This window comes from Urocitellus parryii, chromosome 10 (assembly GCF_045843805.1).
Source record: "Urocitellus parryii isolate mUroPar1 chromosome 10, mUroPar1.hap1, whole genome shotgun sequence".
NCBI classification, from domain to species: Eukaryota; Metazoa; Chordata; class Mammalia; order Rodentia; family Sciuridae; genus Urocitellus; species Urocitellus parryii.
The window spans coordinates 130427173-130441756 of record NC_135540.1 but is presented as its reverse complement, the minus strand read 5'-3'; the positions used below and the strand labels follow the sequence as shown (position 1 = coordinate 130441756).

Genomic DNA, 14584 nt, shown 5'->3' with positions numbered 1-14584 from the left:
AGATCTTTTGAGCTTCTCTGTTGTCCTTGTAGCTCACGTTCAACTTCTTCCTGGACCTTGTTCCCGAAAGCTGTGGTTTCCATTCTGCAGTTCTGAGGAACGGTGGAGGCATCTTTCAGTATAGCCCCTTCTTTGTGTTTCCAGGAAAGCTTCGGTAGTAATACTCTTACTATGGTCATAAACATTCTGCGGGAAGAATGCATGTCATGTAAACAGTATTACACTTGCAGAACGCCTGTAGCTTTTCTCCTGCTCCCTTCATCTTTCCTCCTGGTCTTACCTGTGGCCTAGTGGTTGGTGTAGTGATAATGTAGCGAGATTTTCTGTTGTGCTTGATCTAACCATGTGGTTGCGAGGTATGAGTAAAACATGGTTCCGTCAAGCACCATGGAACGTCACGCAGCTTTCTACAGCATGACAAGCTGCTGAGGCTCAAGTCAGGATTTACTTGTCTCTTTTTATAAACTCATCAAAAAAGAAAAAAAAAAGAAAGAAAAAAAGAGGGCTTTTTAGGCTTTTCTGAAGATTATGTGAGAGGGAGAGAATAATACAAGTCCACAGAAATTTAAAGCCCTGAGTATATCCATTTGCCTTGAAAGCCCTAATTTACAATGGCATACCGGAGTATGTTTATTACCAGATACATTTTTAATTCTTGAAGCAGGAAAAAAAAAACCAACTTTTTTTTTTTTTTTAACAATTAACAGCCATTGTGTGATTAGCTGTGAAATAGGGAGAATGGCTCAGTGGATCAGCAGAAAGTACAGCTGTGAAAAGCTCAACTTTATTAATGTTTTCCTGTCATGTGAATCTGGTCACTCTTTTTTCCAGAAAATTCCAAGCCTTTCTTTTAACCCTCTCCTGACATCCATTCACCAAAATTCCCTAAGTTGTCTCCCTGCTGCATAATCTATAGTTATCTTACTTTTTTCTTCCTACAAATGAATCAATGTTCTAACCTTTGCACTCAGTGTTTCTTTCTTTGGCTTGAATCCTCAATAGGTACGGAAGATTATCGATCAAAATTAAGCGGAGACTGCTTTGCAGACTTGGCTTGCCCTGAAAAGTGCCGCTGTGAAGGGACCACAGTAGATTGCTCCAATCAAAAACTCACCAAAATCCCGGACCACATTCCCCAGTACACTGCAGAGCTGTAAGTTCATCCTCCCAAAAATCCTGGTTGGGAGGGAGGGACTAAAAGCATCAGAGCAAGAAAAAAAATTAATACCTTTATTTTATTTATTTATTTTTATGGGGTGCTGAGGATGGAACCCTGTGCTTCACACTTACTAGGCAAGGGCTCTACCACAGAGCCACACCCCCAGCCAGAGCATAGCAATTTTTGTCTTGACATTTTTAATCTCAATAATTACATTAATTTTAGTGGATACACATTACATTGATCTACCTCTTCTTTGCAGAAGCTTAGTTCATCTTTCTAGCTAAAAACACAGTTAAAAATTAACTTCTCTCTCAGAATTCAGTGAGCAATTAATACTACTACTAATAATAATAGTGATTATTTGATTCCTATTTGTTATTATAAACCCATTTCTAAGAACTTAGTACATTCTTGACATACACACGCCCTACAGCAACTAAATAAAGTAGATTGAGAGTCTCCATTCCAGATCTCAGTTAATTGTGAATCAAATCAGGGAATCTTTTTATATCTATTTTTCTACTTTATTGACTCACAGATGCAAGGATTCAGTGATTGGCAAGTATTAAAGCACAAAAGATAGTATTTTCTGGAAAATGGAGGACAGAAAATAGAAAGTTGAGAAGGCAGAGTGTAAGCAGATTTTGTTTTACAAGTCTAACGTAAGACCTAGCAAGTACACAGGATCAAATTGGTGTGTAGAATCATTTGCAGATCCTGTGCCCATGTATGGTTTATCTTACAGACTTTATTTATAAAAGTAAGACCTTTAGTGTTAGTGTTCTAAACATTAAAAAAAAAAAACAACACTAGTGAAATCTCATCATCTTCTGAACATCTTAGCAACACGAATGTCCGGCACCATCTGGTATCTGTCATTGGCTGCTTTGCAGACTTGGTTGTCTCTGTGTGTGTGTATTCCTTCTGTCTTCAACAAGATTATAGCTCCTGGCTGACAGGGATTGTGTGTGTTATAGTTTATCTCCCACTGTGCCTATACACATGCCTGTTACTTAATGAATTTTAAGCAATTTGAATAATTAAAAATAAAGTAACAACTTTCAAAGAGTTGACAGAAACAAACTCCTTTGTGATTATCATGATATTTTTAGCACTTGTTTGTTCATGACAACATTTAATACCTCCAAGACTTTGAGAAATGTATAAGGACTATGCAGCAAAAGCCCTGAACTCTATTTCCTTAGCCACATAGGGATTATACTTATTTCCAAGAGCAGTATACACAACAGGTATTTTGCCAATCAAGAATTGTAGTAGAAACTAGCCCGTAATGTAGGCTTTAGCAAAAGTTTCTCTGTGCATTTTAAAATCTGGTAATTTAAAAAAATTATGCACATAAATTTATTACTAGGAAGAAAATACTTGCAAACCATGCATCTGATGAGGGATTTATATCCAGAATATATGAAGAACTCTTAAAATTGAGCAATTTTAAAAATTACATTATCTAATTAAAATATGATCACAGTTACCTGCATGGATCTTTCTCTAAAGAAGTTATGCAAATGGCCAATAAACACATGAGAAAATGTTCCACATAATAAGTCATCAGAGAAATGAGAATTAAAACCACATTGAGATACCAATTCACACTCATTGGAATGCTTATAAAACAAACAATAAAAAGGATAATAGTAGGTCAGGGAAATTGAATCCTCATACATTGGTTGCACGCCCCTTTGGAAAACAGTTTATCTGACCCTCCAAATGTTAAATATATTTACCATCTGATCCAACAATTTTATCCTACATATTCAAAAGAATTGAAAAGATATTCATATAAAACCATTATGTCAGGCTTCATATTAGCATTTTTCATAATAGCCAAAAAGTGGAATATAACAGATGTCCAACAACTGATAAATACATAAATGCAGTATGTCTGTTTTAGTTGGCTTTTACTATGATGTGACTTAAAGGCCTGACAAGAACAATTTTAGAAGAGGAAATGTTTGTTTCAGGGCTCAGAGTTTCAGAGGTTTCAGACCATAATCACTTGCTGGCTCCATTCCTGAGAGCTCCACATGATGCAGAATATCATGACAGAAGAGTGTGGCAGAGAGAAGTAGCTCACATGATGGTCAATGATCAGGAAGCAGAGAAAGATCGACTTGCCATATACAAAATACATACCCCAAAGGCATGTCCTCAATGACCCACCTCCTCTAGCCACACCTTACCTTCAGTTACCACTCAGTTAAGGAGGGAATTAATTCACTGATTAGGTTAAGGCTCTCTTAACCCAATAATTTCTCCTATAAACCTTCATGTATTGTCTCATAAATGAGCTTTTGGGAGACACCTCACATACAAACCATAACAACAATTATGCAATTATTCAGTCATAAAAATGAAGTACTGATAATATATACTACAATATGAATGAAAGTATAATACATCATACGAAGAAAAAGAAGGTAAACACAAGAGGCCATATTTTGTATGAGTCCATTGATATGAAATGTCCAAAATAAGAAAATCAATGGAAACAGGAAGTTAATTTTTGCCAAAACTAGGGGTTGGCAGGGTTGGGGTGGGTAAGATTTGGAGGGACTGGTAATGATTATGGTGTTTCTTTATGGGTTGCTGAAAATTTTCTGGAATTAGATGACAGAGATGGTTGATCAAACTAGTGAATACACTAAAAACCACTGAACTATGCACTTAGAAAAGGGTGAACTTTATGGGATGTAAATTGTATTACAATAAAGCTGCAAGTAAAAAAAATATGGAGCAAGTGATTAGGGAAAAATGTCAAAAAATACAAAGGGAAGGGACAATCATGAAAAACAAGTTAAAAGTTTGTTCTAGAAGTTACTGAGAGGTGGTTTTGATTATTGGTTTTCCTTACTTTGCACTCCTTAACATGCTTTATTCCATAATTCAAATTCAGGTGAAATTTGGAAAAGAATATTACTACTTTTCACAAATCCTCTGTGTTATTTCTACTATATTTTATTTTAAAGTGATCATTAAATACTGTTTTTATTCAGTATGACTAATATTTAATCCCTTGCTAAGTGTTGGTAATGAAACCTTCCTGTCTTTTTTCCCTAGCCGTCTCAATAATAATGAATTCACAGTATTGGAAGCCACAGGAATCTTTAAGAAACTTCCTCAGTTACGTAAAATGTAAGTCATTTGTTGGTCATGTTAAATTTCTCAGGTGTTTCTTTCTGTTTTCCCTTTCCTTTGAAGTTTTATCTGCATTTCTTTCAAAATTGGAAAATATGAAAAAAAAAATCCAGGCAGATTTCCATATGTGAACTTCGGGTAATCTCTGAGAGGAATCTTGCCATGTGTCCAAACAATGCCAACCAAAGCCTTAGCATCTTACTGGAACACAGACAGCTGGTCTGTTATGTGGCCACAGCAGGAATCCAGCAATCTAAGCACATTAAAATGGGTTCAGTGATATTTTGTAACTTCCTTTACTGTTCCCCAAACCATGCTGTGACTTCTCTTTCTGCACATTCATGTCAACTCTTTGACTTTTTGCTTCATTAAACTTTCATTAGAAGATAGTGGAAATTAATGATTGGCAAACTGGCTTCATAGCTCATCTGTTACATGTCCACAGCTCATATTTTAAAATAAGTTGATAAACTCAGCAATTTCCACACATTGTGTATCATGGGAAGGAGTGAGGAAAGGGAGGGAGGGACAGGACAGAGGCCCAACAGGTAAGGACAAGGAAGTACCCTCCACAGGAGATGAGACCGCTGCAGGAGAAGAAAAGTGTTCTTCCAGGACATCCTTGTGGTCACAGTGTCCCTGCCCATTCTCCCTGAGACTGCGAGTGCAGAGCTGACCAAGCGTCCTGCCCTGCACTTCACCTACGTGTTGTGCTGCCTCTCAATGTTCTGTTATTTTTTCATTGCCCTCTTTCTGACTGATATTAAATATACTTCTTGTTTATCTGTAAGATGACTTCAAGGCAGCAAGTATTTATAAAACAGCTACTGTGAGCAATGTTCTGGGAGAAAAATAAGTTACAAAAAAAATTATTTTGTTTTGGTGGGGTGGGGGTGGCCATTCCTATTCTTGGAGTGAGCAGTGAGAAAGAAAAAGAGGCTATAGAAAGATGTTCCCTGAACTGGATGTGCTTGTTCTCTGGGCAAGCAGTGTAGTATCTGATTTCAAAAATAAACTGACAGTGCTTTTTGTTTCCACACATTATTGCATGTGAAGTTTAACTGGGAATATACCCATATCCAAGTGCATTTTTGATATAAGGTAAATGCAAATAAGGTTTTAGCCTATCTTCCTTCTCTCTATTCAGTTGCTCTTTTTTAGCCACTAATTCACAAAACAATTTGAATCAGAGATATTTCTATGAAAAATTCCTTACTGAGCCTTGCAAAAGACATAGAGATTATATAACCCATTGCCTAGCCTCAAGAATTTTGTACTCTGGATGATTTGGGGGGATTATTTTGACATGAATCAGGCTGATATTTTTTGCCATAGACATTCCGTCTTAGTGTCACTGTCCCTTTGGCTTCATGCATAAGGTAAGGGGTGGGTTTTCAGCACTCTGGCAGTACTGGGTGTTGGAAAAGCTTGGACATTGTTCAAGGCTTTGTTCAGTAGGAAAAAAAATGGTCAAGCATGTGTCCTCTTTGTTAGAAAGAAATCATTTACTCTTGGTTTACACAATTTTTTTTTTAGCAACTTTAGCAACAATAAAATCACAGATATTGAGGAGGGAGCCTTCGAAGGAGCATCTGGGGTAAATGAAATACTCCTCACCAGTAACCGTTTGGAGAGTGTTCGGCATAAGATGTTCAAGGGATTGGAAAGTCTCAAAACTTTGTAAGTAGTCTGATTCACCTTGTAGTTCTACTACCAGTGGATTGAAATCCATTGTTTGTCCTAATCCTGGGAGGGTAGAAGATGCCTACCCTCCCCCATCCACCCAGTCTCTGTTTCATCTCTCTCTCTTCCTCCCCCCTCTCTTACACACACACACACACACACACACACACACACACACACATCTTCTGTTAAGGCAGACATTGCCCCTTATTCCAATATTCCTGTCCTTAATATGCTGTAGGTATGTTGTCAGGGGAAGCCTTTGTCTCCTTGTTGAAGTCATGTGTCTTTGCTTCAGTGCCTCTGCATATCTGGCTTACCTGTTCTGATTCAAAAATAATCATTCTCTTTCCTTGTCTTCAAATACCTTATATTCCTTTTTAGTCCAATGACTTGAAATAATTCAGTTCTCACTAACCCTGGCAACTATAGAATTGTAACAGCCTACCTGGAGACTACATGTGTCTGCCCCTGCAAGATTTTAGTGAAAGAGACACATGGCTGGTGCTGGATCTATTACCATTTGGTGGCAAAGAAAAGGCACTAAGAGTTGTGTCTGTTTTCTCAAGGGCAAAGAATTTGAGAGAAAGCAATCCTTTGTGTTTCCAAAAGGTTGTTGGTCAGGGAGGACGGGAAGTAGGTTGAATAGTAAGTATAGTACTTTTATGTTATTTGAATTTTCTACAGTGCATATCTATTTCCATTGTCTTTCAAGTTATGTTGGACCAAAGTGGTGGCCTGAAAACTGGAAGAGAAACAAACCAAACTAAAACCTTTGGAGGGAATGAAGGCAACCATTTGTAACAAGAAGCTTTGGTGATTGTAGTGAAGAGAGGCCCAAACTTCACTGTCTCCCTTAATCCCTGAGATCCTTGTAAAACCAGGAGGGCTGGACCTGATCACCTAGGGACTCTATTGCAGCTCTTTATCAGAGGAAACAGGGAAGACCATTTCCCTAGCCAGTGGGATGTGTTTAGTAGCATCCCAAGTTCAAATGGGACCCCCCCCCAAAAAAAAAAAAAGATCTCTGCACTAGAACAGATTTGTGCTTCTTGAACTTCTCAGGAATGTACTGGAACTTGACCATCCAGCAGGACCAGCCTGTGATCTGCAGAGCTCTCCCATTGGCTTATTTAGAGTCCATCCATAATGACATGCAAATATGCACTCAGATAGTGAGTATTTGGAAAAGATAGTGAAGAATGTATAGAAGAAGGGTAAAGAAGATATACCATAGGTGGTTGTGTCTAACCTTCCCCTAAACTGTTCCAGGTAGCTCAGCAAAACACAAATCCTGCAATAAGAAGCAGCCTTCTTCTCAGATAACAGTTAAGGGACTACCTCGTTACTGGGATCTTCTCCTTGGCAGAGGAGGACTGTGGAGAGAGAATGGGGAACAGGCCTTAACTCTCCCTGTTTTAGTCCACTCAGGCCACCACAACAGGATATTGGATGCCTTAAGGGGCAAAAATTTGTTTCCCATTCTTTTAGAGGCTTGAAGTTCAAGATCAAGGTGTTTGACAGGGTGAATTTCTGGTGAAGCCTCTTCCTTTGCGTGGAGGGGGCCATTCTTGCTATGCCTCAAATGGCCTTTCCTCTGTGTTCATGCAGAAGGAAACAGCACACATGAACGTTCTGCTGTCTCTTCCTCTGTCCTTGCAGAACAGGGCCCTACAATCGTAACTGCACTTAATAATTTACTAACCTAAAGACCCTCTCTTCTAATACAGTTGCATATGGGGCTAAGGGCTTCATAATATAAATTGAGGGGACAAAATTCAGTCCATAACACCTCTCAAAAAATGCTTATCAAGGTATTTCTTCCGTCTAGTGACATTCACAGGACTCTCCCTGAGAGGAGCTGTCTAAATTCACCTTTTTTCTTTCATTTTACTTCTATGGCTGTGTTTGTGCTTCTTATGTCAGTACCTGATTCAGGAACCCACTGACTCTTTCCTGAATCCACCTATGCTGCACAAAGTAGAGTCATTTAGCACCAAACTTGGAGTACACAACATTTTAGAGTAGGTTTATCTGCAACAATCTATTCTTGCTTGTGGGCTTTTTCAGCTTAGAGCTCTAAAGATTTGACAACACATCCTAATTTATCCTAGACTTCCCAGCTCTTTAGGACTCGTTATACATATACCTATTTCAGCAAATCTTTGAATTCCTTGACATTTTGGGATAAATTTGGTGCACATGTGTACTTACGGATTTTTCCAGCAACAGAGAGTAAAATTTTTTCCAACTTCTCCTCGGGTCCGTGACTCTGAATAAGACCAAGACCAAGTGCTTTCTCTTATATGACAAGGTAAAGTGCTGCTGGGGATACTTTTCCATTGTGCATTTGTTTCTTAACTTAAGACAAGGCTTTGATGAGGAAGGCCTCATCCTTTATTATAATCAGTGACATAGCAGAAGGCAAAGGTGTGTAATTCTTATTAATTAGAGGTTGATCTGGAATTTTAAGGCAACTCTTGGTTGTTCATTTGGTTTTGCCTCTCTTATTTTCTGAGGTGGTCTAGTAGAGTGATTAACTTATGTTTAGAAAAATTAATGAATTCATTGATTGCACAGGAATTCTGAATCTGATTTATAGCAACTATACATATTCAACCAGGATTTTTAGAAAACTTTTAAAAATATGTCTCCTTTTGAAGCCCCACAGATAAATAGTTTAGTAAAGATTTCTGAAATAAGCTAGGTCTTTAGCAGTGATGAGGAAATGACAACAGTGTTAATCCTATTAATGAAAATACCTAAAAATAAATGGTCATAGTTTTTCCAGGGTAAACCTATTTAAACTTTATTGTGGACAACTGGGTTGTTACTCTTGCCTCATTTTTAGTTCTGAGCTTGAGACAATGAACACATATTCATAAATAAAACAGTCTGTGCAAGCATTATGGATACTCAGTCTTGTCTGGCTCCCCAGCCACTGTTTGACATTGACTCACTATCTGAGTCCCTGGATGCCCTCAGTTCCTCATCTGCAATGGCTATTGATTCTTTTCTCCCTCCTTTCTGCTCAACCTCAAATGTCATACTACCATGAATACACAAATCACAGTGCTTCAAGGACTCAGAGAGCTGTAAGTGAATTAGGACATTATGTAATCATGCAAACATAATTATAGCATCAAAAAGAAAACATTTCAACCTTCATCACGGAATAGTAAATCCGGACAAGCTCACCTGCCTTTTGCAAATGAATTTAATCATTGATGACTCTGAAAATTTTACTCTTGCTGGTTGTTCTCAGTGCATCACGATTTCTAATGGCAAGAGAACATTCAAAAAATACTAATGAATGCTACATATTTTTAAAGAGAGATTATTTTGATTCTCAATTAGGCAAAATTGATTGTCTGATGCCGTATCTCCATAACAATGTCCTCCTTTTTTTCCCTCAGGATGTTGAGAAGTAATCGAATAAGCTGTGTGGGGAACGACAGTTTCATAGGACTCAGTTCTGTGCGTTTGCTTTCTTTATATGACAATCAGATTACCACGATTGCACCAGGGGCATTCGATACTCTTCATTCTTTATCTACTCTGTGAGTATGAAAAGAGCATCTTTATTTATGTGTTATCAACTCAGCGTATTATATTTCTTACTTTTATTAATAGCATTTAGCATATTATTAAACATTTCATAAAAATGTGATCAAGGACTTAGATATTTAAAAAGGACACATTTGTTCATGTTAAATTTAATTATTTTTAAATATTACATTAAATTAAAAACATTCAATATCTTCTGTCCTTTTCTTAATAATGGGATGAATATGAAAATTAATTTCTAAACTTTAAAAATATTGCAACTTGACAACATTTGCAAATAAATGAAATTTTATATTTTTTTCTCAGTGTTCTCATGTTGAAGTATTTTCACTCATTTTTCTCACATTGAAGTATTTTCAGTATACGTCTCATAAAAACAGAATTGATAGGCTATTGCCAACAAACTGTGCTCAAAAGAATCATTCATGATGACAAGAGATACATTAAGATGACCAGACCAACAATAAAACCTGTTCACTAGAGGACATTTACTATAATATTAGGAAAATATTGAAGAAATAGGTTGAGTCTGTGTAAGAGTATATTTTATGTAGACAGTTTGAAAATTAAAAAAAAATTGTAGGTCTATACACAGAACTTGGAAAATGTCAAAAAAAAAAAAAAAAACCTCCAAAGAATATATTTCAGGCCTTTGGTATATCAGTGTCTGAAAAACAGTGCTAGGAATTATGAATTATACCTGATGATTTCCTGGAAATGCTGTTCTCCAAATATGCTAACCTAACTCAATAGGAGGGGAATAAGGACAGAGGGCATGGGGAAGCATGTTTAGCATACCTCAAATCACTGAAGAAGTCATTTGAGGGAAACATCCATCCATCAATAAAGTACTTAATCCTTTTTCCACATAAAACTCGACATTTTACATGGAGTGACTAATTTGTGCATATTAAAGATGGCATGTTTATAAATAATGGGATTGTCAATAGGTTTGTGCTGAAGTGGTGAGATGCCAAAAGTATTGAGATTTGTAGAAGTAAATTCATTTTTATAACTGGCATTTAATCAACTCAGCTGTCAGTTTAGATAGGAAACCTATTCTCTGGAGCAAATAAGAGATGGGAATCTTGAGATGACAAATTAATGAAATAGCTGTTGTCAGGTTAAACTCAATAATATAAGGTAATCAGCCTTCATCTTTATATTAAATTACTGCATTATCAGTGCAGGGAAGTTTGACAGTAAGTCAGATTTCTGACAAGTTTAAATTATTTCTAAATGAGATATCTATCAGGATCCACTGCATAAACTCCAAATTGCTGCCTTCACTCTCTTTTATACATGAAAATTATTTGAAGAATTCTCTTTTCTGCAAGTGTTGTTATTGTTTAAATTTTAGACATAAATATTTAAGTAAAAATATACATAGCATATGTCGAATGGTATTGTGAGTGAATGGGGGATGTGAAAACAAGACTAACAAGGAATTGTTCCAGCAGAAACCCGCAGGGAGCTATGGCATGGGGTTTTGAGAAGACAATGAAATCCTAAATTAAACTGTGCATTTTTTGCATATGGTGCTTAGAAACCTCTTGGCCAATCCTTTTAACTGTAACTGCTACCTGGCTTGGTTGGGAGAGTGGCTCAGGAAGAAAAGAATTGTAACTGGAAATCCTCGGTGCCAGAAACCATACTTCCTCAAAGAAATCCCCATTCAGGACGTGGCCATTCAGGACTTCACTTGTGATGATGGTAAGAGACTCTTGCCATCTTTGGTCCCAGGCATTCCCATGCCCATCCATGCACCAGTGCCTGAATGTGCAGCAGACTGTGGCTCTGCAACATGTGACGACTGTGCATCTTTTGCTTTGCTTGTTGTTTATTTTGTTTTGGCAGCAGGATACTTCTTTTCTCAGATTTGCCCTCTCACATCCGAGTTCTCTTGATGTGAGTTTCTGAGTGTTTTAGAAGATTTTCTACTTTCCAACTTGTGATTGATACTATTTATATAGCTTCATTTTAACTTTTTCTTTATTATCCTTGGCATCTCTTTTAGGAACTACCATTTTCAAATGAGAAAAGCAATTGACTTATAAAGTAGAAGTTCTCGTAAATCTGACAAAAGTAATAGTTTTCACTTTTAATGCTCTATCATTGCAATTGATTCTTGTAATAGCACTTAAGGTAGGGAGAGCAGATTCTATTATTATTACCAGTGAACAGAGAACTAATTTGAGCTCTGTATTTCAAAGTGAGGAACCCATGCAGTTTTTCCTTATCATTTTAAGTTAAGCTGCCCCGTTATGTCTCTTCAGAAATGTCTATGTATAGTTTTTTCCATAACTCAGTCCATTTATATGCCCTAATTGTAAAAATAAAGTCCAAATAGCTGAACAAATATGGTTATATTAGTAATACAAATTGTGAGCTATTTTCTGAACTTCTGCCCTAGGCAATCTAAACACAATGGCATATAGAATGTGTGGTATCAATTTGTAAATAGTTATTGCTCTATACATAAGTGATCATATGACTCCAGACCCTTGCGTTTGTCAATTGAATGGCATAAAAGCCCTTTTAGGCCTTCAGAACCACAAATCTGGCTCTTTCCTCTGTTCATTTAGGAAATGATGACAACAGCTGTTCCCCACTCTCTCGCTGTCCTACGGAATGTACTTGCTTGGATACAGTGGTCCGATGTAGCAACAAGGGCTTGAAGGTCTTGCCCAAAGGTATTCCAAGAGATGTCACAGAGTTGTAAGTAGCACCCATCTTTCCCTTTCCCTCACAATTAATGATTTACACACCAAGGAAAATGAAGATCAAACAAGAATCTTTAGAATCCTGTTTGCAAATTATATTCTAAAAACGGTTAATAATTATCATGCAAAACTGTAAACCTGTAATTGGGAATTGCTGGTTGGATGTGTTTTCCCTTTTCCACAGTAGGATTTCTCAGTGCCTTTATTATGCTGAGGTTCAGCATTAAGCTCCAAGTGAGAATGGTAAAATATTGGGTAACTCCCACATTTATCCAGCCCTATATCCCTTATACATTAAGCATTTTACAGGAGAAATGTTGCATTGAATGCACTTTTGGAAATGCTTAAAGTTAATTTATTTACAGTGTCTAGGATATTCCATATGGTTAATTCTTCTTCACCTGTATAACCCCTGCAACAGCATCTCACATGTAAGATAAATAATTATCTGAGAGGTAGCAGTAACAGGCATAACTTTTGCCCATAAAAAGAGGCATTTGATGTTTTGTTCCTAAATCAAAGACTGTTAGATCCTAAAGGATGCAAGGCCAGTTATCCCTGACATTTCCATAATCAATATATAAATACAAATTACATGTCTAATTTCCGCATACCTAGACCTTCCTACTTCAGACTTTCTGCCCATACTTGCCTGGCTGCATCCTTGCTGCATATGCAGAATAGAATAAACCAGGGACTGTGCTGCTGGAATAATGATGCCTGCCTGCTCCCTTCATTCCAATTTTTTTATCTCTAAACTAAAATTTGGTGTGCAAATGCTTGATATAAATCCAAATGAGCCATTTTGCCTCTGTTTTATTTTTATCCTTACGGAACTGTGAACCAGTAATGATTTAAATGTACATGTAATTAGTGTTGAACCGTACCTGTAAATTCATGCAGAGGCATGTGAGCATTACAAATGGGCAGCTCTGATAAGCTTTTGGAAACGTACAACATAAAGAAGGAACTTATTTTCGAATCATGTCCTGTTCACGGATTCTATTTTGGTCTTGAGTGGCACATTTAGAGAACACAGGCACGATTTGAGCACATGTGCTCACAACATCCCTTTTATCTTTGAACTGCTGTCGAGTGTTCTTTTACTACCCATCACAGTAGTTAATTAGCTGTAAGCACTGCTTTATATATGTGTAATTAAATACTTCATCCTTGTTTTAGTATGTTTTTATTTCTAAAGACCACATGGGCCCCATAGACCTCCCTCTGGGGCGGGTGGAGGCTACATGCCTATACAGTGTTCTGTACACAAAGCCTCGATTTTAGGAATAGTCCAGAGAGGAGCATAACACTCAGATCACTTTTGATGCTAAATCTTTCTTTAGACAATTTTAAATGGCCTTTGGCCTCCATCCCATCAAATGGTTTCAGACATTCTTTAATTTCTATATCAAGCTCCATTGAAAACCTGCTTGATTCACCCTGTCTATACTATCTATGTTTCTGCCATAAGTTGAATCTTCAGTCTGTTTGATATAACTCCAATTGAGCCATTTTGCCTCTGTTTTATTTTTATCCTTACGGAACTGTGAACCAGTATTATTAAAAAGTGAACAAATTATTAAAAAGTGGTATTTTTTCTCTAGACAAAGCTGGTTATTGAGATGAGAATATTAACTCACCTCTTAGAATTCAGCTTTTACCTCCCAGAGAGCTTCTCCTTAGAACTTCGCCAAGTCAGCAAGACCCTTCATTCTAATAACAGATATGCATATATTAGAAATCGCTCATATGTCTATTTTATTAAATTGTTAAATAACTTGGCAAAATAAGTATATATTGGTGGACAGGCCTGAACAAATGTTATCCATCACTTTTAATCAGTTCCATTTAACTTCTCCTTAGATTGTTTACATGTAAACTTTCACATTCTGAGTCCTTTTGTCCTGCTGTGACATTTCCTGGAGTAAAAGCAGCATGCTGAAGTAAATGGAACGATGCTTCCCTCTAGTGGACACAAGGAAAACTTAGCTAAAAGACAGGAAGGAGTCAAAAATATGAAGTCATTTGAGCAAGTATCAGGAGGCATAACATGTTCCAACTGTGAATCACACATTCATTACATGTTTAGACAGCTCATCCCTTTTATATAAATGTTTTCATTTTAAAATATTAAAAATGGATTGGTAGCATAGGCAACTTCTCAAATTGTATATCCAGGAAAATTCCAACTTTTAAATGGAATCTCAAGACTGGCTACTACACTGGATAGGAAGGCCACTTTCCTGATGTGACAGAATCATGGCCAAGTGGCCCAAGTTGGTAGAAGTCA

The 14584-nt window shown here is 37.0% G+C and overlaps 1 protein-coding gene across 4 annotated transcripts in view; it reads left to right on the top strand.

The window, feature by feature from the left end:
• Positions 1-14584, top strand: part of Slit2 (slit guidance ligand 2) — a 332041-nt gene that overhangs the window by 259024 nt on the left and 58433 nt on the right. For all 4 annotated transcript variants that reach the window (XM_026402876.2, XM_026402858.2, XM_026402870.2 and 1 more), the window contains 6 exons: positions 1003-1153; positions 4241-4315; positions 5855-5998; positions 9418-9561; positions 11115-11281; positions 12154-12286. In XM_026402876.2, the coding sequence (XP_026258661.1) occupies positions 1003-1153; positions 4241-4315; positions 5855-5998; positions 9418-9561; positions 11115-11281; positions 12154-12286 (814 nt within the window). The remainder of the gene's footprint in view (positions 1-1002; positions 1154-4240; positions 4316-5854; positions 5999-9417; positions 9562-11114; positions 11282-12153; positions 12287-14584) is intronic.